Source organism: Theropithecus gelada, chromosome 6, assembly GCF_003255815.1.
Source record: "Theropithecus gelada isolate Dixy chromosome 6, Tgel_1.0, whole genome shotgun sequence".
Taxonomy (NCBI): Eukaryota; Metazoa; Chordata; class Mammalia; order Primates; family Cercopithecidae; genus Theropithecus; species Theropithecus gelada.
In genome coordinates, this window is record NC_037673.1 from 96358117 (window position 1) to 96382824 (window position 24708).

Consider the following 24708-nt stretch of genomic DNA (forward strand, 5'->3'; position numbering starts at 1 on the left):
GTGAGACTCCATTTCCAAAAAAAAAAAAAAAAAGAAAGAAAGAAAGAAAAAAAGAAGAAAATATGCTAAAAATGGCAAGGTACATTGCTGCTGCTTTTTAAAGACATACTTTAAGTGCCCAGATGGATTTTACCTATAAGATATTTGCTTGTGACTTCTAGATTTCTGTTGGATTTAAATTAAAGGCTACTTGAACAGCTTATCATTTGCAAGTAGTCCAAATTTAGATTTTATAAATCACTTTCAATTTGTTAAGTAAACCAGACTTTTCAACTTTACATTCAAAACATGTATCTATTCTCTTACAATTTCCAATAGATAAGAGGTTTAATTATAAAAGTACATTAATGTTCCATTCATTTTTAGCTATCAGCCTCCTATACGTATTAGATTTCACTTACTTAGAGACACATACATTCTCAAAAGATGTAACATTCTATATCCCAAGGTTTTACTATATTTTTAAAAGATGGCATCTCATTAAAAATATTGAGAACTGTACTACTGTGAATATCCTTTTCCATGGTAACACACACACACACACACACACACTTCATGCTTTTTATTCATTTCTCAGATTGTTTTCCCTAAGAAACAAAACATATATATTCCCCATGCATTTCTTCTTTCCTCAAATTGCCTCCCCAAGAAATAAGAAATCAAAGTAGAAGTGAGAATGCAGTGCTTCTGCTTTCTAAAGAAACACTCCACTATCGTAAGTTACCAGAAAACTGGCCTACCGGTCAATTCTGTTATACATTAAAAATTTTTAAATTACTTTATTAATAATTTCATGTGTTTCTTGAAGAACACATGTGATATTGTGACTAAATTTAACTACAGAAAATATTGGTCAATTAAATTCATTTTAAATGCAAAATATTGACACACAATTTCATTGTTAAACCTCTTGAAATTAATCATCTCTGTTTTGAAAACAATACTCTATTAATAATGTTATTTCTGCACTAAGAAATTTAACAGTAATATATGAAGCATTTCCATATTTCTATTTGAATAACAAGGGGAATATCAAAGAACTGGATGTCACATTTCAGCTATATCAATCTAATATTTATTCTAAAGGGCAAAATGCTTCCACAAAATTATTATGTAATGCAAAAGGTGTGAAAAACATTTCAAATGAAAATAAAGTATGAATTTGGAAATTTAAAAATATTTAGAGACAACTTTCACATTAATAGCAAAATAATATATTCATGTTAATAATATATTATTTTCATGAAAGAAAAATGGTTTGCTGTGTAGAAACGCAAGCGTAATCTTTGGTACCAAAGATCTTTTTTTCTTTTTTTTCTTTTTTTTTTTAATTCTGCCTATTTTACCATCTCTGATGACATGGAACATCTTTCCTTTAGAATGGCCGAATATTACTTAGTGGTTCACTTTAGCTGGTACCTTCTACACCACTGGAAAATAATATGCAGGTTTAGAGCTGTGCAAAATGAAACTTTTTAGAAAGTCGGCCGGGTGCAGTGGCTCACGCCTGTAATCCCAGCACTTTGGAAAGCCGAGGTGGGCAGATGACGAGGTCAGGAGATCTAGAGACAATCCTGGCTAACATGGTGAAACCCCATCTCTACTAAAAATACAAAAAATCAGCCGGGCGTGGTGGCAGGCGCCTGTAGTCCCAGCTACTCAGGAGGCCGAGGCCGGAGAAAGGCGTGAACTTGGGAGGCGGAGCTTGCAGTGAGCTGAGATCACACCACTGCACTCCAGTCTGGGCGACAGAGGGAGACTCCATCTCAAAAAAAATAAAATAAAATAAAATAAAATAAAATCTTTGTGTGATAGCTTTTAAAAAGTATAAGAACTTTAAAAATAATTACTTAAAGTTTCTTTCCTCATTCATATGTATCTCAGAAAGGATTTCTAAGCACCCTAATACCCAAAACAAAAGAGATCCCAGAAGACAAACAAAAACATAAATTAAAACATAAAATTCATGATCAGACTCAGAGTCCTGACTGAAGGCATTTACTTGAGTTGTTTAATCTTATGGATTTCATTGCTCAAACTGCTTCCATCTTGGTTTCTGCTGACAAGGATGGTTTAATTTCCCAAGGTCAGAGTTATGTTCCTGGGGTTCCTCTTCTGATGTGCTTGGCGTTGCTGTGGGCAGCCTGACAGTGATAAACATATTTGCTTTGTTAACTAATGATGAGTGCACTGTTGGATCTTGTAAACACTACTGATTATACATTCAAACTGTATTCTTAGTGGAAGTGGCACTTACTAGGACCCTTGAAGTCAAAATATTTAATTTTTAGAGCACTTTGCAGGTATTTCGTCAGCTGGTAGTCGATTTCTCATGAACGTCCTTTATTCACCTTTCAGTTAATTGGTGGATGCTGAAACCCAGCCGTGTTTTGGATCCTATTTTCAAATCTCCGGAAGCATCTTCAGAAAAGAAGTGCATATTGTTTGTTTCAAAATGTGCTTTATTGCTTTACACACTTTCCTGTTGTCAGTTTTAGAGCTCCTCTATTATGTAGCACATTTAATGTTTTGAATTCCAATGGCATTCTGTGAGGGCTTGTATTGGAAAAGTACCTATATTTTAAGTCATCATAATAATGATATTTGACCGCTTTTCCATTTAAATCCTTAGGGAATGGCCAGAATCCATACAGGTGAATTTCATCACAGAATCTTGTGGCAAGTGTATACATGAGGAGACCTGTGCTGGGTCTTTTGATAGGAACTTTGTTGGTCAGCCAGTAACTGGAAAAACAAAAAACAAAATCAAGAAGAGAAGAATTTAGAGAAACAGAGCATATCCTATAGCAAGCATACAATGCAGAAAACTTAAAAAGTATCTTTATGAATAATATTTTAAAGAATTACTGAAGAAATATTTCTAAGCATTTAGAAAATTTGATGCTTTTATTTTATTTTTTCTTTAATTTTTATTCTCTTTCTTATTCTTGAGGTCATATAAATACGCAGGGGACCTGTAATGTAGGTGAATATTACTCTAGAACCTCACCTTTGAAATGAATCAATAGCAAACATTTATATAATATGCAGAGTAAAATCTTCTCAAAAGGGACTAAATATGACTGCAGAAGTCATGGTAACTGGGTAAAGATTAAATAATCTTCCTAGAAAAAAATAGTTTGAAACTATGCCTATAGATTTTCAAAATGTATGATATTGCAATTAAAATTCCAAAGAAATAAATGCTTTATCTATGTTATATCAACTGATTTATTCAGCTCTAATTTTCCAGGTCACAAGGTACTAAAGCAAATTAGAAGCCTTAGTTCCACTCATAAATAAAAAAGTTGTAGAATAATTGATAGTTTTCCACATATGCAATTCAACATTTTGTTAAATAGATAAAATATATTTCAATGCTGATAAGTACTTTACAGGCAATAAAGCACTTCAAAATGTTTAAATCCATAATTGCTGTCAAACATTCATGTGAAAAGCACACAAACTCACATCTCTGGAAGAAAGGAGATTTCCAATATTTCTTGGCATATTCATTTCCTTAAGGACAATGATGTTTTTTGAAAACAGCTGAGTGTGGATTTTTCTCTTACTTTCAAAGTTGTCCAATTATAAACACAAAAACTTAATAAGTTTAAAAATTATTTTGTTTTTGCTATTGTCTTCTATTTGGAGAGATATGTACTCTGCCATCCAGATGTAAGGGAAATATGTTAGATCCCATTTGTTGCTGTATTTAATAAACTTGCTTTAGATTTCACATATTATTTTCTTTTTCTCTAAAACTTTTATAAAGCTTTCCAGGGGAGATAAAATATATCTAGATTACTGAGTATGAAAAAAACTTAAAGTGAGATGTTACTTCATTTCCTTAAATAAATTTATACTTTCAAACCTCACTGGAAACATCCAAAACAGGGAAAATATTCCTCACCATAATAATTCTATATTTTGTCTTTCATTTTCTCGCTTCTCTGAATCAGGAATGGCCTTACACATATTCTATTTTTCTCATTTACTGAAGGCCGTGGGCTAAATATTTTGAGCTGTATGAAATGTGTTATGAACCATTTATTATCACAATTGTTTTGAGAACGTCTGTAATCAGTAAAGAAGATTTTATAAGAAATTTTCAGAGAAGAACATCTAGGAATTTTCTCATAACTCAGAGTAACTTAATGAGCAAAACCATAACTTATACACTATTAACATAATGAAGAAACCATAGAGAGTGATTCTATGCAAGGAGCATGGTCAAACTTCTTTGAAGACTTTGAAGAAACTATGATATGGCCTGAAGCTCACTGGGCTCTGAGAAAACAAGTGTTTTTTAACATGAAATAATGATTATAGGAAAGTATTGAGAATGTGATCTTATGTGAAAGCATTGTGAACGTGTATGGTTACAGAGGTTAGGTGATGCAGTTGGTTAGTTTAAAAAAACTATCTATTTATAAATTTTTAAAGTAAGCCAAGCAAATTCATATTCAGTCAAAAAGAAAAGAGTATTACCATTAGGCAAAGTCAATGATTGGGAATAATTTGACAGTATGAGGTTCATGGTGAATTATTTCTAAAGTTAGAAAAATGCTGCTATATTACTTGTATGAAACTCCAAACTTCTTACTATCAATGAATACTTTCCATTTCCTAATTCTGGAGAGATTTCCTCAAAGTTCATGTAACTATGGTTGCTCATTGACAAATACCAAAGCAATTTCTACATGCACTACAAATAAGTAACTACAATGTTAGAAATGCTGAAGGCAAAATTATTTTCTTTAAAATGGTGTCAGAGATGAGCAATCACTCAACCTTTTTTGATTCAGCGCATCTTATGAGAAACCACAAATAGAATATCACTGAAGTGTCTTGAAAATGAAACTGTGATTGCGAAGCATCTTATTTGAAAGTAATGGGTAGAGTGGCTTTAAAACCTTTCTGTGGTCTTGTTCTAGATAAATTAATCTATGCAGTTAAAATACTGAATTAATTTAGCTTTAATTCAGCTAACAGAAAAATAAACTTTGCGATATTTCATTTGCAACACTTTGAATAATTTCAAAGAAAAATATACCATCAATATTTCAGGACATTTTTGAAGAAACAACATAAAATAAATGCCACTTATCCTATTGATTTCTAAAAAGTGTCACAGGAAAATACACCTTAATAAATGACATCAATATGTAACAGATAAGTTGAAAAATACCTTAAGTCAGGCAATAAGTAATAACTTTCTAAAAATTTAAAAACACAGAACTGATCAGTCAATAAGACTATATTTTGTGTTTATTATCAACCTAATGTTGTGTTGGAAATTATATAGGCCAATCTAAATTATAGTAATTCAGTATTAAACCAGTAACAAATTCCACATGTGAAAAGAACAAAAATAGATATTCTTTTAAATTCTGTTAGCATATTTGGTTAGATAATAATTATCAGCATTAAAAGCTAGAGCCCAGACTACAATTTTGAAATCCATACCTGAATGTATACACCTATATACAATTTGATATTTGAAAACTGCAAATTCTTATGGAGTCTATCAAAAAGAGATAGAATATTAACTTGTGTTTCATCCTCATTAGGAAAAATAATAAATTGAAAATAATGCATTATAAAATAATGGAATAGTCACACTGTTTCAGTATAGCATGTTCTAATTTTTATCCCAAATACACATGTTATAGTTTAAAATTTAGCAAAATTTTAAATTCAACCAATAATTTAGTTTGCATACATGTATTTCTTTTTATGTAAATTGATTTTTTTGTGTGTTACCAAATCAATGTAAGCTCCTTGTAGAAAATTTGAAGGAAAAAAAAAACTGAGTAAGAAAAATATTACCTATAATCCATACACATAAAGATAATTACTGCTATAATATGCGACATTCTTTTGCTTCTCTGGTTGATTTGGATCTTAATATATGTTACATTCATACATAGACATATACAAGTTATTTTTCATCAGAGAGGCTTTGTTTTATTTTTAATATTATTAATTTCCTTTCATTCTTCCTTTCTTCCTTCTTTCCTTCCTTCCCTCCTTTCTTCTTTCTTTCCTTCCCTTTTGTTTTATGATTATACTTTCTTCCGTTGTATGAAACATTCACTCTGTACTTTATGTGTAAATAGAACATTTATAACTTTTTAATAAATTTGGTAGCCTCTGTAGATCTCACTACTCTCTCACATACAAAACAGAGCATGAAAGCTCTGTTTTGGCTAAGTGAGGTGTCTTATATACTCTTGCTCCAACATGGTAGTTCCATTTCTTACATCAAAGAAACTCAAAATTTGTAATGGCTCTACCGACCAAATCAGTGTGCTATAGAAGGCTATATTTATAGTCAGTAGATGCAGCTTTGAATCTGTGATATGTTTATAAGTACTTGAGAAAGCTGCTTCCCTTCCTTGGAGCCCAGTTAACAATATTTAACATAAAAGGTGTGATGCTGTAAAAGAGACAGTAAAAGTAAAAGAATATAAAGCTTGACATATAATAAGTAATACTACTTGGCTCTCAGCATATCCCAAAACAATCATTCTTCAGTCCCACTCCCAAATCCCACTTCTCTCTTGGAAACTTCTGTGACTACTTATTGGCTGGACAATTGTGGTCACGTTGTTTAACCTCAATGGACATATTTCCTTAATTGTGAAACAAACATTTAATTTATGGCTTTGGGGTTTCCTCTATAAAATTCGATTGTAGTTTCAAATCTTCTCTCTCCATGAAATTGTGTGAAACACTCTTATTCCTTGTCTCCTTTCTCCTCACAATTTTGTTCCCTCTCCTTCCTTCAGGTTGTAGTACATTGCAGAGAAAAGAAGGTACCTAATAAATGCTTACTGATTTTAAATCCAGTAATATTTTAGATTGTATCTCATAATAATAGCAGATATTAATCACCTGATGAGTCAAAATACCTGATTATTTCAAGCAACCACAGTTCTCGAACAACAATGTTATAATTAACAACATTGATACTAAGGAGAGCTCACATTCAATATATTGACAAACAAGGAAAATTAGTTTGTGTTTATATTTAAATAAAGAAGTCTAAATTTTTAGAAGTATAACATTGGTGCAAAAGTAATTGTGGTTTTTGCTATTGAAAGTAATAGCAAAAACTGCAATTAATTTTATACCAACCTAATAATGATAGTTTTTTTCCTCTTAAAATGTTAGTCTTCTTCAAAAAATCAAATGTGATAATTTCTAGAAGAATTTGAATATCAAGGATGGAATTTCACTGTGCCAACAGTTGTAATTTAATGTTATATTATAAACAAAGTTTCCATTAATGATCCCAGAAATTCTTCTATCTGGAATGTGAGATGAAGTGTATAACAAAATATACCTTTATATTCTTAATTCAGGAGCTCCTCTATTTCTCCTCTCATATTTATCTTCCAATAACTGAGATTTGTGCTTGATTCCACTGGAAGACTATGTCACGGGTTAAAAAAATGGTTTTTGGTTCTTCTAGTCTACAGTAATTTGAGATATTATAAAATAATTGGTTTTTTTTTTGTTGTTTTTTTTGAGACAGAGTCTCGCTCTGTCACCCAGGCTGGAGTGCAATGGCTCGATCTTGGCTCACTGCAATCTCTGCCTCCCGGGTTCAAATGATTCTCCTGCCTTAGTCTCCCAAGTAGCTGGGATAACAGACACCCACTACCACACCCAGCTATTTTTTTTTTTTTTTTTTTTTTTTGTATTTTTAGTAGAGACTGGGTTTCATCATGTTGGCCAGGCTGGTCTCAAATTCCTGATCTCAAATTCCTGCCTCAGCATCCCAAAGTGCCCCACCAAATAATTGGCTTTCTATTAGTAATCTTTGCAGAACATATCTGCACATTCTCAACTCTAGAGTCACGCCAGAAAGCTAACAGAGACCATTTATGATGATATTATTTTTCCCATCAAAAATCATGTATGGAACAATAAATAAATGTATGTTTTTTTGAGATTCCATCATTCACATTTGTCAATATTTCCATTCATTCTTATGAGGAGTATATGTGTGTCAACCATATAAAATGGAACTTAAAGCAGTCATCCCTGGACATATTGAAATGGAATATCTGCTGTTTTCTTCCCTACTATTAAAATAGTCCTTTCATTGTTTTCTAATCTGCAGTATATTATGTAAAGCACAAGCAAGTTAATTTTGTTTTGAAATTATTTTGGCACAGTTCATGATACCTTTTAAGATTATGAAATGGCTGGCCGGGCGCGGTGGCTCAAGCCTGTAATCCCAGCACTTTGGGAGGCCGAGACGGGCGGATCACGAGGTCAGGAGTTCGAGACCATCCTGGCTAACACGGTGAAACCCCGTCTCTACTAAAAAAATACAAAAAACTAGCCAGGCGAGATGGTGGGCGCCTGTAGTCCCGGCTACTCGGGAGGCTGAGGCAGGAGAATGGCGTAAAAACCCGGGAGGCGGAGCTTGCAGTGAGCTGAGATCCGGCCACTGCACTCCACCCTGGGCGACACAGCGAGGCTCCGTCTCAAAAAAAAAAAAAAAAAAAAAAAAAAAAAAAAAAAAAAAAAAAAAAAGATTATGAAATGGCTTGTGCTGTCAGATAAAGCAGGGTTGATAGTAAATTCTTTAAATAAAAGTAGAACTTCCAGCACTGAACTTGCTGAAAATAATTCACTCTGCCATGAAGTAATCCTTATAGTATGCCAGACAGACAATAAGTGATAGATCTTAGATCTTGTTCTAATGTGTGTAAATAAAGGGACAGACAGACATATTTAACATGATTTGGCAAGCTAAGTGTAAACCTAGGGGTAAAAAGATAAGCAATTATTAAGAGGTAGCAATAAGAATAATTTATTGAGAGTATATAATGGGCCAGAAACAGTGTAAAGAGCTCTATATATGGTCCTTTTTCATTTAATCCTCGCCAAAAACCTATGAGTAGATGTTATGTCATATATGAGGACACTGAGGTTTGGTGGTGATGGGAAAGAAAGGCTAAATAATCAGTTAAAAGTCACAGAAATTGTAGGTGACAGGACCAAGATTTAAGCTCACATATACCTGGCTATAACTATTTTAATTTTAACTTTTAAAAATTGTTTTCTTTAGCTACTTAAGAGCATTCAGCTTGGAATAGCAAGTTCTTAGGATCATTTCCAACAGGGAGTTAAATGGTGGAAAAAGTAAATAATGATCTGTATGGTGGTGTGGTGATTAACAGGCCAGTATCAATAGTGATTTTTTTCTATGTATGAAGCTTTTTGGAAATTTTTTTTTCAAAGGTAAATAAAAGAGGACTAGTATAGAGGACCCACTTTTCCCATGTACACTCTCAAAAGTGCTTGAAGTCAGAAGACAATTTTGTACTTTCACGATATATTTTACTTAACCACATTGCAAATGACAAAGGCAATGACATTGTACCAAAGGGTAAGAATTTCCTTGCAGAGTTTTATGATGCTTCTGAAGGTATTTTGAAGTATCATTAAAATGAAAGCAGAAGTCTGTAGCTTTAAGAGGTCAATTGCTAATTTTTTTTCTACGTGCCCTTTGTATTCAGAGCTCTGCGTCAAATAGCTGAGAAAGAGAAAGTAGAAAATATTTTCTACAGAAGCTCTTCATAGTATACATACAGAGAATACTTTATCACACTTTATAAGCTTAATTCATCAGAGGCATAAACGACTCATGGCATGAGGAAAGGAATGGGGATACTACTTTATGCTCAAAGATCACTAAATTCTATTCAGTACCAATGTACGTTATCTGACATCTATCAGAGAAACAAGGCTTTGCCCTTAGCTCTGAATTTCACCCCTCTTCTTTTTATCTGTCTATGCACATTGTCACATCAAGTATGGATACAATGTTAAGAAATTCTAGATCTACCTATATTATGTTGGTTCAGCCAACTGTCTCATATTTAATGAATACACAACTCCCATTATTGTGATATTAGTAATTTTACTCCATATAGTTTCAAACCACTTTCACATGATCCTCATAAAATATTACAATATACGCAATAGAATATATTATCATCCCTACTTCATAGAGGATGCAGTTGTGGCTCAATAAGTAAAATAGCTTATCCAGTTTTGCTCAGCCAACAAGCTGTACATTGGTATGTTGTATGAATGTTTAAAGCAGACATTGGGTGTCGGGAGACAGTTCAATGATATATAGCATTTGTCAGTTTCTGTGGTGTAAATATTACCATCATGGCTGATTTCAAGCCACCAACCTGACATCAGTGAACACTAAATTGGGAAGAGATGGTGCAATGAGATCTTACAAGCCAGTACAAGCAAGCTCCAGCATGCTGCAGACTGCAGAAGAGAGAGAAAATATTCCTTCTGACCTGCAGCTTCATGAGTTTTAACCAACAAAATTCAATTTAAAAAATTACTTAGAAACATTTCCAGGTATTAGTTGTTTATTCCATTTGTGAAGAGAGAAAATAGAGTAAACCATTTATTAAGAGAGAAAGTGGAGTAAGGAAGCTATCTTTGTAAAGATAGCATCATTGCCTATTAATATAAATGTTTACCATTATCTAATAAAAATAGAAACAGAAGAGATAAATGATGTTTTTATTTTAAACTCATATTCAACACAATACTGGAAACACAGTTGGTACTTAATGCATGCTTATTTAATTTATTCTTGCTGGTATTTTAGAGAATTGTAGTGTTAATAAAACAGCATTCTCATGACTTGCTAATCCCTGAGTTACAATATTCAATAGTTTGAAAGTATTGGAAAAACTGAAGCCCGGCTTTGATGTACCTTTGTTAATGATGTGATCTTGAGCAAACCATTTAAACATATTCGGACTCAGTTTACTCACCAACAAAATGAGGATCTTAATATGGTTTCACTGTATCTAAAACTTTCACTTCTATATGATCAAAAGCAGTATGAAATTCACAATAAGGAACAAGAGAGCTCATTCAACTATAGCAGTAGTCTAGCCTTTACATCTTGCTGGCAGATACTAACTACCCCTACTTTATCTGACATAACATGCAGCATTTCTCTTCAACCGCATCATGGAGCTCTTTGATTAGATCATCCCTACTGAAAAACTTACAATATAATTTCCACTTTCTTGTAATACTCGTAATTAAGGGTCATATAATCTTTTCTCCCAACAAATTCATAATTAATGTTTATTTCAATTTATTCATTTTAATTGACATATAAAATTGTATTCATTTTATAAAACATGATGTTTTGATAATGTTTGATTATCTGAAAGTTATAAAATGACCCATTACAATTTAAAAGCTAAAGCTAATGTAAGAGAATTAAGTCACAGGAAAATGGAATCTTGCTGAAAATTGAGAAAAATTAAACAAAAATAACCATAGAGAACACTCTAGACTTTATTTACCATGTCAGATTGTTGAATGGAATTAAAATATATGTCTCCCAAACTACATATATGATTCAACTAATCATATGTGGGCTAGATTTTGGTGAAGAAGAATTTTAAAAATAAACATCATATAATAGATGGATTATAACATAACTGCATTAGTAAAATATATTTGGGGAGTTGTCAAAGATAATGCTTAAAATCTTGAGCTGGCAAATTGGAGGTAGAGTAAAATATGAAACAGATGTCAAACCACAGATGTTAATGGCCTTTTCTTTAAATCCATTACTATTTCAATGACCTTCACTTTTAATCCTTCTGAGAAAAAACTGAAACTCATAACCTAAACTTCCAGAATGAAGAAGTGGTGACGTACAAAAAGTGAAATACTAGAAAAATAGAAAAGGGATGGTCTTCTGAAGCATGATGAAGGAGTTAAATTAGGTTAACATTTAAGTGCTCTTATGAGATCAGGTTACTGTTTGAAAATCAAAAACCAGCCGGGCGCGGTGGCTCAAGCCTGTATTCCCAGCACTTTGGGAGGCCGAGACGGACGGATCACAAGGTCAGGAGATCGAGACCAACCTGGCTAACACGGTGAAACCCCGTCTCTACTAAAAAATGCAAAAAAACTAGCCGGGCGGGTTGGCGGGCGCCTGTAGTCCCAGCTACTCGGGAGGCTGAGGTAGGAGAATGGCGTAAACCTGGGAGGCGGAGCTTGCAGTGAGCTGAGATCCGGCCACTGCACCCCAGCCTGGGCGACAGAGCAAGACTCCGTCTCAAAAAACAAAAAACAAAAAAAAAAAAAAAAAAAGAAAATCAAAAACCATGGAAACTGTACATTTTTCTTACTAAGATTGAAAGGAAACAGTGCAATAATTAATCACAGGACATAGAATCCTACAAGAAAAAAAAAAAAGCATTAAAATACAAGGAGTGGTAGTTATGTAGGTAATCCTAAAGCTCAGTAAAAACGGGTTAGATAGGGAAGACGATAATGATCTAGGTGTTTATCCATGCACATTTTTTCTTTACATTAACATGGAGTCCAAGGAGGTACTTAGAGAATATACCTCCATATTCCCCAGCTTATATGAGGTTAATTTCCCAATAAAAGTTAATTTTACTATGACAACAAAATATAAACAACTCTTCTAATGATCTGATGATCTTATTTTAGCTTGATTTGGACTGTTTACAAATGGATATGCTCAGTTTACATCAATAAATCAGGTTACATTAACCTCTCAGTTGTGCTAAAATCAATTTCAAGAAAAGTAAGGACCAACACATGTGATCTATATTCCATTGAATAATGTAACATTCTTGCTATCAATGTACACTAACTAAACATCAGTCAAAGATCAGAGTTCTCAAATCCCAGCAAATGAATAGAATTAAGATAGCCATAAGCAAATTCAAAGTGGTTCCTAAAAACATTCTCAGCAAGCATCAAACTAATAGCATTTGGGAAGGTTAGTCAAATATAAATCTTTATTCTCTATTTTTATTGCTGCCATAAAGGGCAGATACTGTGGGAACTGCCCATTTAGACAATTGCCTTGTCCCTGGCATAAACTGAACATTCAAATAAGGACTTTCCATGAGCATATAAGAAAGGGAACTTCCCAGCTGAGGAAAACCTCCATGAAGGAATAATGCTAAGACAATGTCAAGGTGGCAGGCTTTGGGTTTTGAATTCTATTACAAAGCCACTGTTTTAATTCTGCTTCACAAAATTAGAGAAAAACTTTCAACTTTTAGCCCTGAAACTTTAAAGGGCTATAAGATGCTATGAAATATGTTTCATTAGTCAAATATCAATAAATACCTGGATTGTTTTTCCCCTCCACATGTTAATCCCTATTTGGTGAAATGTCAATCTATTCAAACCATTGTTAATTTTCCTCCCTTTACTTTATGTTAAAATAAAGTCAATGGTGATACCTTCAACACATTTTAGGCAGAATCACTTAGTTTAAAAACTGCATTTATAAAATGATTGCCGAAATCAAGAATGTTAATATAGAGAAAGTTTCTAAAATAATGTTAACGTTCCTATTGAACAACTTCGGTACAGTGAAAAATCCTAGGACTTAGATTGCAGTCAGCCCTCACAGTGTAAGCTCTAAGCCTTGGCTAGTCCTTGTCATGTCTGTGTTTCAGATTCCTGATCTCTAAATTTGGGCAAGAACCTCTTCCCTTTAGGAATGCTGAAAGAATTGAATGATACCATACAAATAATAGTTCACTGTAAATTACGTATCAATATGTAAATGAAATGTAATATATTATGTCAAAGCAATCACATTAACAAAGTCAGGTCACATTACCTATGTACAAGTGTTAGAACCAGAGCAACTCCATCTTGAATAGGAGCTCGGTGAAATAAGACTGAGACCTACTGGGCTACATTCCTAGACAATTAGGCATTCTAAGTCTGAGGATGAGACAGAAAATCAACACAAGACACAGATCATAAAAACCTTGCTGATAAAACAGTTTGCAGTAAAGAAACCAGGTAAACCCCACCAAAACCTGTAATCCCAGCACTTTGGGAGGCCGAGGCGGGCGTATCACTAGGTCAGGAGATCGAGATCATCCTGGCTAACACGTGAAACCCCGTCTCTATTAAAAATACAAAACATTAGCTGGGTGTGGCGGCGGGTGCCTGTAGTCACAGCTCCTGGGGAGGCTGAGGTGGGAGAATGGCGTGAACCCGGGAGGAGGAGCTTGTAATGAGCCGAGATGGCACCACTGCACCCCACCCGGGGGCGACAAAGCGAAACCCCCCTCAAAAAAAAAAAAAAAAAAAAAAGACACCAAAACCGGGATGGTGATGAAAGTGACCTCTGGTCATACTCACTGCTACACTCCCACAAGGGCCATGGCAGTTTACAAAAGCCATGACAATGTCAGGAAGTTACCCTATATGGTCTAAAAAGGGAAGATATGAATAATCCACCCCTTATTTAGCATATAATCAAGAAATAAAAATAAAAAAGGGCAACCAGCTCTGTCTATGAAGTAGCCATTCTTATATTGCTTTACTTTCTTAATAAACTTGCTTTCACTTTACTGATTTGCCATGGATTCTTTCTTATGTGAGAGCCAAGAATCGTCTCTTGGGGTCTAGATGGGATCCCTTTCCAGTAATACATGCTCATATAACACTCAACTAACAAATGTAAGTTCAGTTTCATTTAACTCTTATTTTTGTTTAAATAATTTAACGAATTAGTGCCTGAATTATACAACCAGGACTTGAAAATTATCCGGTAAAACAAAGCAAAACAAATGAAGAAACAAAAAACTCCAATAGTTACCTTTTTTGGACTTGATAAATTTTAGAAAGCAGTGAAAAATGATCATGTGGTATCTATCTAGAATGTGGACTATGCAATTCAACTCAATATAGCAATCATGAAATTCATTTAAATTTAGAGGCACTGCCTAAGACAAACATTTATTCCATACAATTTGTTTTCTTTCTGTTACACTGGTATAATAGAAATTCAAGAATGGGAGTCACAAAGTTTTTTTACCGACACTTTGAATAAGAATATAAGTTGATAGAGATAATTAACTGAGACTTTATAACAATAAACTTAAAGAGAGTTAAATATAACTTTCTTTACAATGAAAATGTGATTGAAATGGCTTTTTGTTGTTGTTACTGTTCAAGAGGAATATTTCCATAATAAAGCCTCTCAAATCACTTGTTTGATGATTGGTTCTACTTGGGCAAAAAATCTGAAGAAAGGCAATCTGTGGGAGTTGGTTTGTGAAGAAGTGTACAGTGTCCTTGACCGTCTGTTTCTCTTTTAGTACATTCACATAATATTGTTTTGTATGATGACTCAAATTTCATGTATAAACTGCTAGAATGCATGTAATACATATAGAGTGCAGAAGGCAAGAGAAGAATCTAGGGTATATACAGGTTCATAAAGAATGTATAGAGTACTAGAGTATAAACTGCATTAAAATATTGGGGAAAGATTAAGTTTAAAATATTACGAAACCTCACATTGAATCTCTAGTGGGGTTACTTAACTAAAAGAAAACTGAGATATCTCAGTTGCTATCTTAATTCATTCTTTGGAAGAAGGCTACAAATCCATAAAATTTATGGGAACTCTTTAAAGGATATCCAGAGGATCCTACATTTCGAACAGACATGAAAAAAAAACAAAAAAAAAAGGCTTTTTATTTTTGGTCTAACAATTGTGTATCAAAGCAAACTCAGGAACTAAGGAACTCTGTTATATATCTAAGGAATTTTAAATAACAGCATCTAAAAAGGAAAAAAAAAAAGAGCGGGGGGTAAGGTAAGTCATCCCATTCAGTTCCTTAACCAAATAAGAAAATACACCTAATGAGTTCCTCCAACAGCTGCCTACACAAAAGACTTAGTAAATAAGATCTTTAGGCCAGGCGCAGTGGCTCATGCCTGCAATCACATCACTTTGGAAGGTCGAAGTGGGAGGGTCCTGGAGGCCAAAGGTGTTGAGACCAGCCTGGGCAACATAGAAAGACCCTGTCTTTACAAAAAAAAAAAAAAAACACATAGTCAGCAGTAGTGGCATACACCTGAAGTCTTAGTTATTAGAGAGGCAGAGGTAGGAGGATAACTTGGGCCCAGGAAATTGAGGTTACAGTGAGTTATTATTAGGCCACTGCACTCCAGCCTGGGTGACAGTGTGAGACTCTGTCTCTAAGTAATAAAAATAAGAGATTTTATCAGATTATTAGAACCAGTGATTATTCACTGTCAGAGAAACATATAGATTCCTAGAGTGGGATATAAGTAGAAGTATAATAAATACAGTTGTTTTGATTGGGTTCAAATCATATTATTTAATTTATTTTGCAACTCCAAATATTACTAAAGACAGACATGAGATTTCATGTTTATTTATTTATTTATTTATTTTGGAGGCAAGGGTTAAAGAAACTTTGAGGATGGTCTATGATTCTACTGAATTATATTTTATATATTAACATTAAGCTTTCTAGATCAGTGATGTTGAAATTAAGTAATGAGCACAGAAATAAGAAGTGCATTAGTGTCTGTCTTGGATAGTTCTCATTTTTGTCATCAAATTCTGTCTGTAACATATGAAGTTTTCAAATTTGCAAATATTCAATAATTCAGATTTATTCCAGACAAACTGCCAATCAGATTGTTCTCATAGACTTTAAAGAAAGCGAAGGATACTCAGTATGATTGCTCTTTCTACTGCAAGAATTATCAGGTCAGAAACAGGCTCTGAAAGCGCAGGACCATGACTGAACTCTGGACATTAAGTGGCATTTTAGGTCTCGCCACTGGCTAATGTAAGGAAAATATATATTATTTATGAATAGGATATTAATGCACAAATAAATGTACTTTTTCTAGCCATATAATTAACGTCTGTCTTAGGTAGATATTTTTGTCATTATTTACCTAACCTGTAGCTTGTAGAGAGATTATTCACCTAATTTGTAGCCTGTAGAGAGCTTAACCTAACACTGAATTGCCAGTAATGCTTAATTTGACTTGCTTATATTAGGGTCAAAAAATATAATTATAATTTATATAATTACATAAAATAAAATTCAGCAGAGCAAACACATCCTTGTCAAGGGCATAGCTCATTTCTTTCTCTTTTAACATTTCACCAGCACTTACTGTATTTCCAGAATTCCAGTTCTTTTGAAGAATATTCTTACTGGATAGAAACACAGGCAACCTGATGAACTTTTGGTTGGTTTGGAACCACTTAATTTTTTTTTTTTATGATGTGGTTCTATAGAATAAAGAAATTGTAACTACGTAGTAATGCTAAGTAATGATCTTCCAGTTTTTCTTGCCACACACCCTGGCCAGTTCCCCTATTCGTTGTTTCTTGTCTATATTTAAGAGCTGACTACATATGCCAATGTGGGAAAACATTGCTCCTTTTCAAACAGAAGTTCTACTTAAGTTTCAATTTCCACTTGATTCATCAAAACAAAGCTGGTTCAGAAAGGGGAAAAATTACAAATTGCTTACATCTGTTCGATGTAAAACATTATTCATAATCTTCCAGTGATGATGGCTAAGCCATCTGGGGAATATGATAGGTACTTGGGGCCAAAAAAAAAAAAAAAAAAAAAAAAAAATCACAGTGCAGTGAAGAAGTGACAAGAGTGAAGGTCTGAAGTTTATCCTGCAGTCCAGTTATGGCTTTCGGGTATTTTGGGATATGCAAGTTCTAAATTTATATGTAAACAAACTAGAAACTCTTATATACTTAACATTTTCACATAACAAGTTTGAATACACTTGTTAAATTAATGAATTATTAAAATCAAGAGTTTCTGAAAAAAGTGAAACAAATTGTTACAGGGTATCATTAGGTAATATATCATTTAATTATAATAAATAAAGTAAATATCCATATGAGTGTCCTATTCAGAATAGTTATATAACATGTATAGTTAGATGTTGTATATTATATTTATACAAACAATTATATATAATACATTAATACATCAAATCATATCTGTAAACATATATAACACATATGTAAATATATATATTCAGTCTGCTATTCAGATATATATATATGTACACACACACACACACACATCCCATAGGAAGAAAATTTCCTCTCCAAGTTTTTATTACCACCTATTTGGGCACACCTGTGCGGTGATATACGTTAGTTCCTTATTAGAAAAATACTTACAAAGTAACAAATTATATTTACTGGGCTTCTCCTAACACTAATGGTACAAGTTAGAAGTTTTGAAGTAATATTATAAATGTGTTGCTAGCACTATACATTTGACAGAATGTTGAAGAGAATAAGTTCAATATCAATAAATAAATATAAAATAACTTAAATCTACGTTGTAAAAACATCTCTTTTTCAGATGAGTCATTGAAGTAGCTTGGATAATCTACAACAATTTTGTCTTCATTGAGGAAAAAGAACAACAACTGGATATCTTAACTCTGTATGGCTTACAAATGTTCCCTGCCCCTCTCAGATGTAAACTAAGAGAATTATGGCTTCAGAAAAGGCTCAGCAATCAGAGATGAGAAGAGGTACTGGGGTCACTTGCATACATCTGCATATTTACTAGGGACCATCCTGCTGATAAAACTCACATTCAAATATGACTAGAGCTGCTGTGCATTTGTATTCATTCCACCATGGAAACAGTTTGAATGCTGTTCTCTGGAGACTTATGTATCTCAGTGACAGCTGCATTGCCACAATATGCTGAAGTGGCTCATCTTGACAGGTCATATCCTGGATTTCACATTCTGAATGGCAGCTGGGATGGCAGAGTGTTTTCTCACAGTGGGTGGGCCCTGTATTTAATCAGGCCCTCCCTGACTTCAGAGACAAGCAGCACGTGTGGCCACAGGCAACTCAAAGAAATCCAGGATTTACCTTTGTCACTCTAGTTCCTCCCTAAAGAGCATTGACATTCACAGCAACAATCTGCAGCTCTACAAGAACAGGGCAAAGTGCATTTTAAGATCACGGATTTCCTATGTTTTCTTATAGGACTTTGCCCTGGTGCCATGTGCAACATCAGTACTGTACACTGTTGATAAACACTGGTTAAGTAATTCAAATTTCAAACTGAAATCTATCTCTGTATCCATTTATCTATGCATATACAGAATGTATGTAGTGAAGCAAAAATAAAACACTCTAATTTACAGTTCTGGGACATCTCACTAATCAGAGCAAACCTGTGATTGCAACTACAAAACATGAGTCCACTACCATTCACTGGAAAAGTAAATTACCTGTCCTGGGAGAGCCTGGGGTTCTGGGGGAGTTTTCACTTCTTGGGTTCATTACACACTGGGGCCCACATAAACCAACCACCGTGTAAAACCCTAATGAGCTGATGAGCAATAAATTGATATGTGCTGAAATGAGGAACATTTCTGTGAGCCTTTCAGAGTTCCTCTTTTGTGTCAGTCAAGAGCTTTCCAAAACGTTCACTCACAGCAGCCTGAGAAAGCAACTTTCCGGTATTCCTTAGGGTCAGTGTGCTTTTTGCAGGCTCCAAGCTCCGCTTTTCCTTCTCTGAGACCTCAAAAAGCAATACCTCTTTGAAAATCCCTGAAAGAGGCTCATTATGGATCAAAAGCTTTTCCGTTAGATGGAAACATAGGTTGGACTTGAGATTTCTAATCACGTCTTTGCTAGAAGTCTCCTCTCAGGCCAAAAGTTGATTTTGCCCTAGATTCCTCACTCGTGGGACCCCATAGACATCTCTAGGGCTACTTCCCTTGCCTAAACCTGCACTTTGCCTCTAGAAAATTTAGGTAGAAAGGTCTTAGAATTCCAGAAGAGGATCAGAGGATTGTGTGGGATGTGGAAGATCGTTAGTCTTGAACAAGCATTGGTTCAAGTCAAAAGAGGTAAACTACTATTCCTTAATTAAGGAAGGGAAGAGTTCCGTTTTCTTCAATGGCCCACATTCCTGGGAAATTTTCTTAGCAGGTCTGAGACTGAGAAGAATTTTCATTGGCTTAATTATTACAGCCAGGAAAAGAACAAAACCTTGTCAAATGACTCACTATGAAATAACTATGAATTCTGACGCAAGCAATTACCTATAAACTATGAATATTCTGCACATAGGAGCATCAGTGTGTATTCACACTTGCTCTCACCTCACTGGCATGTTCTGCTCTCTTGGGCTAATTGCCAAGAGAATCCCAGTGAACAGTACCCCGTGAGCCCCTACAGAACTGTGTGAGCCATGCAGTCTTCCCCAGCACTCTCTCTCCCTTCAAAATAATTATCTATTGGTTTGATCATTAAGATTCTTTGTCTTTTGGTCTCTCATGGATTAGAAATTTAAACTCAACCCTTTTTCAAATACAAGCACCTATATATTCTTTGATCTGTTTTTTCCCTTCACTCCTCCCAACTATTACCTAAATGCTTTGATAAATCTTTTCATTTACTTGAACTTTTTTCCTTTGTCTGAATTCTATTTTAGAGTAATAAAGTAAAGGTTGAAAAAATAGGATATTGACAGTGATATATCTATAATGGGGAAAGGAAAGTCATAAGTTAAAGAGAAAGTAGACGTAATAAATTACTTGTTGTGTATAATCTCTGAAATCCTCGAACATGTTCAGATCCTTTAGAATTACAACAACATTTCTACCTAGCAACATATTCTTCTGTAAGGAAAAACGATCTTTCCAAAGCACAATTAAACAACATAAAGAGATAAGAAGTCTTTATTTATTATTTATGTTTCTTTTTTCTTTTTTTTGAGACGGACTCTTGCTCTGTGCCCTAGGCTGGAGTGCAGTGGCACGATCTCGGCTCACTGCAAGCTCCGACCCCGGGTTCACGCCATTCTCCTGCCTCAGCCTCCCAAGTAGCTGGGACTACAGGCGCCCACCACCACACCTGGCTAGTTTTTTGTATTTTTTTAGTAGAGACTGGGTTTCACGGTGTTAGCCAGGATGGTCTCGATCTCCTGACCTTGTGATCTGCCCGCCTCGGCCTCCCAAAGTGCTGGGATTACAGGCTTGAGCCACCGCGCCCGGCCTATGTTTCATTTTTAAGAGTATAGTCATGTTAGTTTTGCAATCTTTGGTCACAAATGTGCCACACTGAAGATAAAATACTTATGTGGCTCACTCTAAGACATTAGGAATCGCTTATAAAACTGTTGAAGACCTGTTACAAGGGACAAGTAAGTGAAAGGGAATACTTAGAAGACATTCTGTGCAATAATTATAGGTGCAGACTCTGGAATCAGACTGATGAGTTTCAAAGCCAAGTGCTACCACTTACTATGTGAGCTTGTATAAGTTATTTGACTTCATTGTGCTTTATTTCATAGTCAATAAAATGGGAATAATATTTACCTTATAGAGCTGTTATGGAGACCAAATAAAGTAAAATTTGTAAAGTGCTTTAAGTAATGCCTAGCACATAATTAGTACTGTAGTATTTATTGTTGAATAAAACAGTCAATAGTTTCCTATTTGGATTTCAAATTTTTAAAGCCCAATCCATTTCTAAGTTAGAAACTGCCATACGAAGCAAATATCTGTATACATCAAATATTTTATTCTTCTGAATTCAAAATACCTCTATAAACCCTCGACAGACTTATTTTATGTCTTATAATATTTCTGGGTGGTAATATATTATAATAACTTTATGAGTTCAGGCAAGCAGTCAAGGACACATCATCAAGAATGGTATGGCAACTGATTATTGCATAACTTAAAGATATTCTTTCGAATGGTTGCATTATATTTGTCTATGTGTGTGCATGTATGTGTGTGCATAAATGTACAAATACACAAGAAACATGTACAAGTACAACTCAACTTAATTTTTAAAGGATACAAGCAAATAATTTCTATAGGAGATTCAGTAATCATATATATTTATGTAACTATACTTGCATATGACTTCAGATATAAATATTATGTTTTATTATGTTTACTTAGAATTGGTAAAGCACAGTATAACCAATGCATTCTTAAAATTAGACCTATAACTTCTCAAAATAAATCCTATTACACCTACGTATAGGACTTATAATAAATGTCCAGTGACAACTCTCTTCAAAAGTATTAATTGAAATTGAAGTAACTGGTTTGCAAGAGGTAATTAGTTACATTATATAATTATATTTATCTACCTAAATTAACTTTTGGAATTATTTCTTTTTTCATTATTGGTTCTGTTCTCCATTGACCACTTAATTTTGAGGAACTACTGTTCTCCAGGTACTTGACTCGTGAACAAGCCCAGACAAGAAAAAACATATAGTCCTTACCCTGGGATGACTGACAGTCTCTATCCCATAACTAAGGCCCAGGGTCCCGTTTACCGGACCACAAAAGGACTGTATAAAATGCCTTGCAGGTGCCACAGCAAGACAATCTCCAAAATGTAACTATAAAAAAATTCTAAAATTATACCTTGAGACATAAAACATTTATCAATTCTAAAACTTCCCATCTGGATTCTTAACAAGATCTTTTAAAATTCTTTTGGAGGCACAGTTCTTTTCATTTAAAAAAAAGACTTATAAAACCTACTTCTGATGATTCAGTGATAAAATAAATGTTCAATAATGGAATTCAATAAATGGAATTATTATGACGACCATTGTTTTTCTTTCATGCAGAGACACAACTCTTCTTCAGAGTACTTTCTCTTCTCCATCCTGTTTCATATTAATTTTTCTTTCATTCTCCACTGTCTCTGCTCCACTGAAATGTTGTCCATCAGGCCCAATGCATAGAGCTAAAATGCCCCTATATGAGTTGGTCTGATTATCTCTGAGGGTCAGGGGGCTCAAAACAAAAATATTTATTTTTTAAATTTTCCTTATCTAACTCTTGAACTAACTTTTCCACAGTTGGTTTGCGTTATGGGGAGAGGGGCTGGAAAGGTGACACAGGAATTGAGAAATGATGGGAATCTACATATTGTATGCAAGTCAAAAATACTTGAGTATACTCCCAGAATCTAGAACTATAACTTTATTTAAAATATTGGTTCTAGGAAATATTTAGAAGGAAGGAACTTACCTATGAATTCTAAAGAGAATCTAGTTTAGTTTAAATGCTATTTTTAATCTTTGTCTACATAGATACTAAATATCAGTAACAAAAAGTTCATATTTGGATGGATTAAGTGTGCTCCGCTCATTGACACTTAAAGCAGGAGCTTTGATACAAATCAGTTCACGCTTTAGGTTTTATTTAATTATTTATATTTATTTTAGTTAAATTCATATGGGTTAGTTTTTCTTTTGGAGGTTCTATTGGGGCACCACAGTGTTTGCAATTATAACTAAGATGTGATACTGTATATCTGGGACATATGCCTGAGGGAAGCCTTCTCAATTTCTAAAAAAAAATTGAAGATATTTTTGTATCACAGATGTTTTTTTATTGAAGATATTTCAGTATCACAGATGTTTCATTTTCAAACATGCTTTGGACCACAGAAACTGCAATGATAAGAAGAGAAATTTGCTATGCCCATAAATGAAATGAAGGAGATTGTTCTTATTTTCAAAGTATGACTCTCCCTTTTTCAGTTAATGTAGGTTACTGCACTAAAATGTATTGCAGCATTCTAAAAACATAATCTTAATAGAACCCTAGCTAACTTCCACATATATCTCTTTCTTTATCTTCTTGTTTTCATTAGTCTGCCTTAGATCATCATTAGTTTGCACAAAGTGTAACAAATTAACCTCTAAAACGTTCTTATAGGCTCCTGTCACATCATTCGAGACCATCTAGAAACTTACACCAACCCAACTCTTCAGGACATTCTCTCATTGTTCTTACTCGGCTCTAACTTGTCTATTCTATTGCTTTTGCTCCTCTTCCCCTCTATGTGTCAAGTTTCATCTACCTTACTACTCTACCACCTTCCATTGAGAAAATCCAATCCACTCTTACAGGCCCTAAATGCCTCCTTTTAACGAAGTATCTCATGATTGACCCCGAGAAAAGTAATTCTTCCCTTTACAGCATGTTGTTGTGTTCATTCACTCATTCATTCATTCTGTCTTTAGTCAGGTAATAGATATTGTGTTATAAATTCAAAGGTGAATCAGGCAAACTCTGTACCTTCATATCACATGTAGGTTGCATTTGGCATAAGTTTTATACATTCTTATTGGTTAACATGTTATTTTGCAGGAAACACTGTGAACTCTTTGAGGGTAGAGATTAAACTAACTGATCTTTACATGCCTGGTAACTAGCACAGAGTCTTGCATGTACAGGAAGACAATAAATCTTCGTTAAAGTGAAGTAAATTCCTAACCTTCTTGCTGAGTTCAAATTCATGATTGATGACACACAGGGTTTATGTATTATTTCAACGATTGTAAGTTGGTCTCTAAAATTATTTTATGCAGTTGATTCGGCTGTAAAATGAATACCTAGCATAATAAATCAAATTTTTTTGTGCATTTTTATTGTACAAGGCAGTATGGAATGGAGAGGAAGCAGGAAACGTACAGATGATGGAACCAAGCTACTTGGATCCCAGCCTTGAATTTTACTGGTTATGTTAACTTGGGCAAGTTACTTAACTAATTTATTCCTCAGTTTTCTTAAGGGGAAAATAGGATCAATAACAAACCTATGTTAAAAGGGCTGTTTACATAGTGTGAAAATCACTTGTAATAATGATTGGCACACAGTGTTACATGGGTGTTAACTAATATTACACAACAAAAAGGCATCTGGTTTTGCACATGTAATTTTCTCTGCCTGAAACATATTTCCCTATTCTTGGCATTAGCTAGAGTATCAATTTCATCAGCAGGT

The 24708-nt window shown here is 34.1% G+C and overlaps 1 protein-coding gene across 1 annotated transcript in view; it reads right to left on the reverse strand.

Moving 5' to 3' along the window:
* Nucleotides 1-1798: 1798 nt before the first annotated feature.
* Nucleotides 1799-24708, reverse strand: part of ST8SIA4 (ST8 alpha-N-acetyl-neuraminide alpha-2,8-sialyltransferase 4) — a 101024-nt gene continuing 78114 nt past the window's right edge. The window contains 1 exon segment of the mRNA XM_025387973.1: nt 1799-2745. Coding sequence (XP_025243758.1) covers nt 2463-2745 — 283 coding nt within the window. The 3' untranslated portion in view covers nt 1799-2462.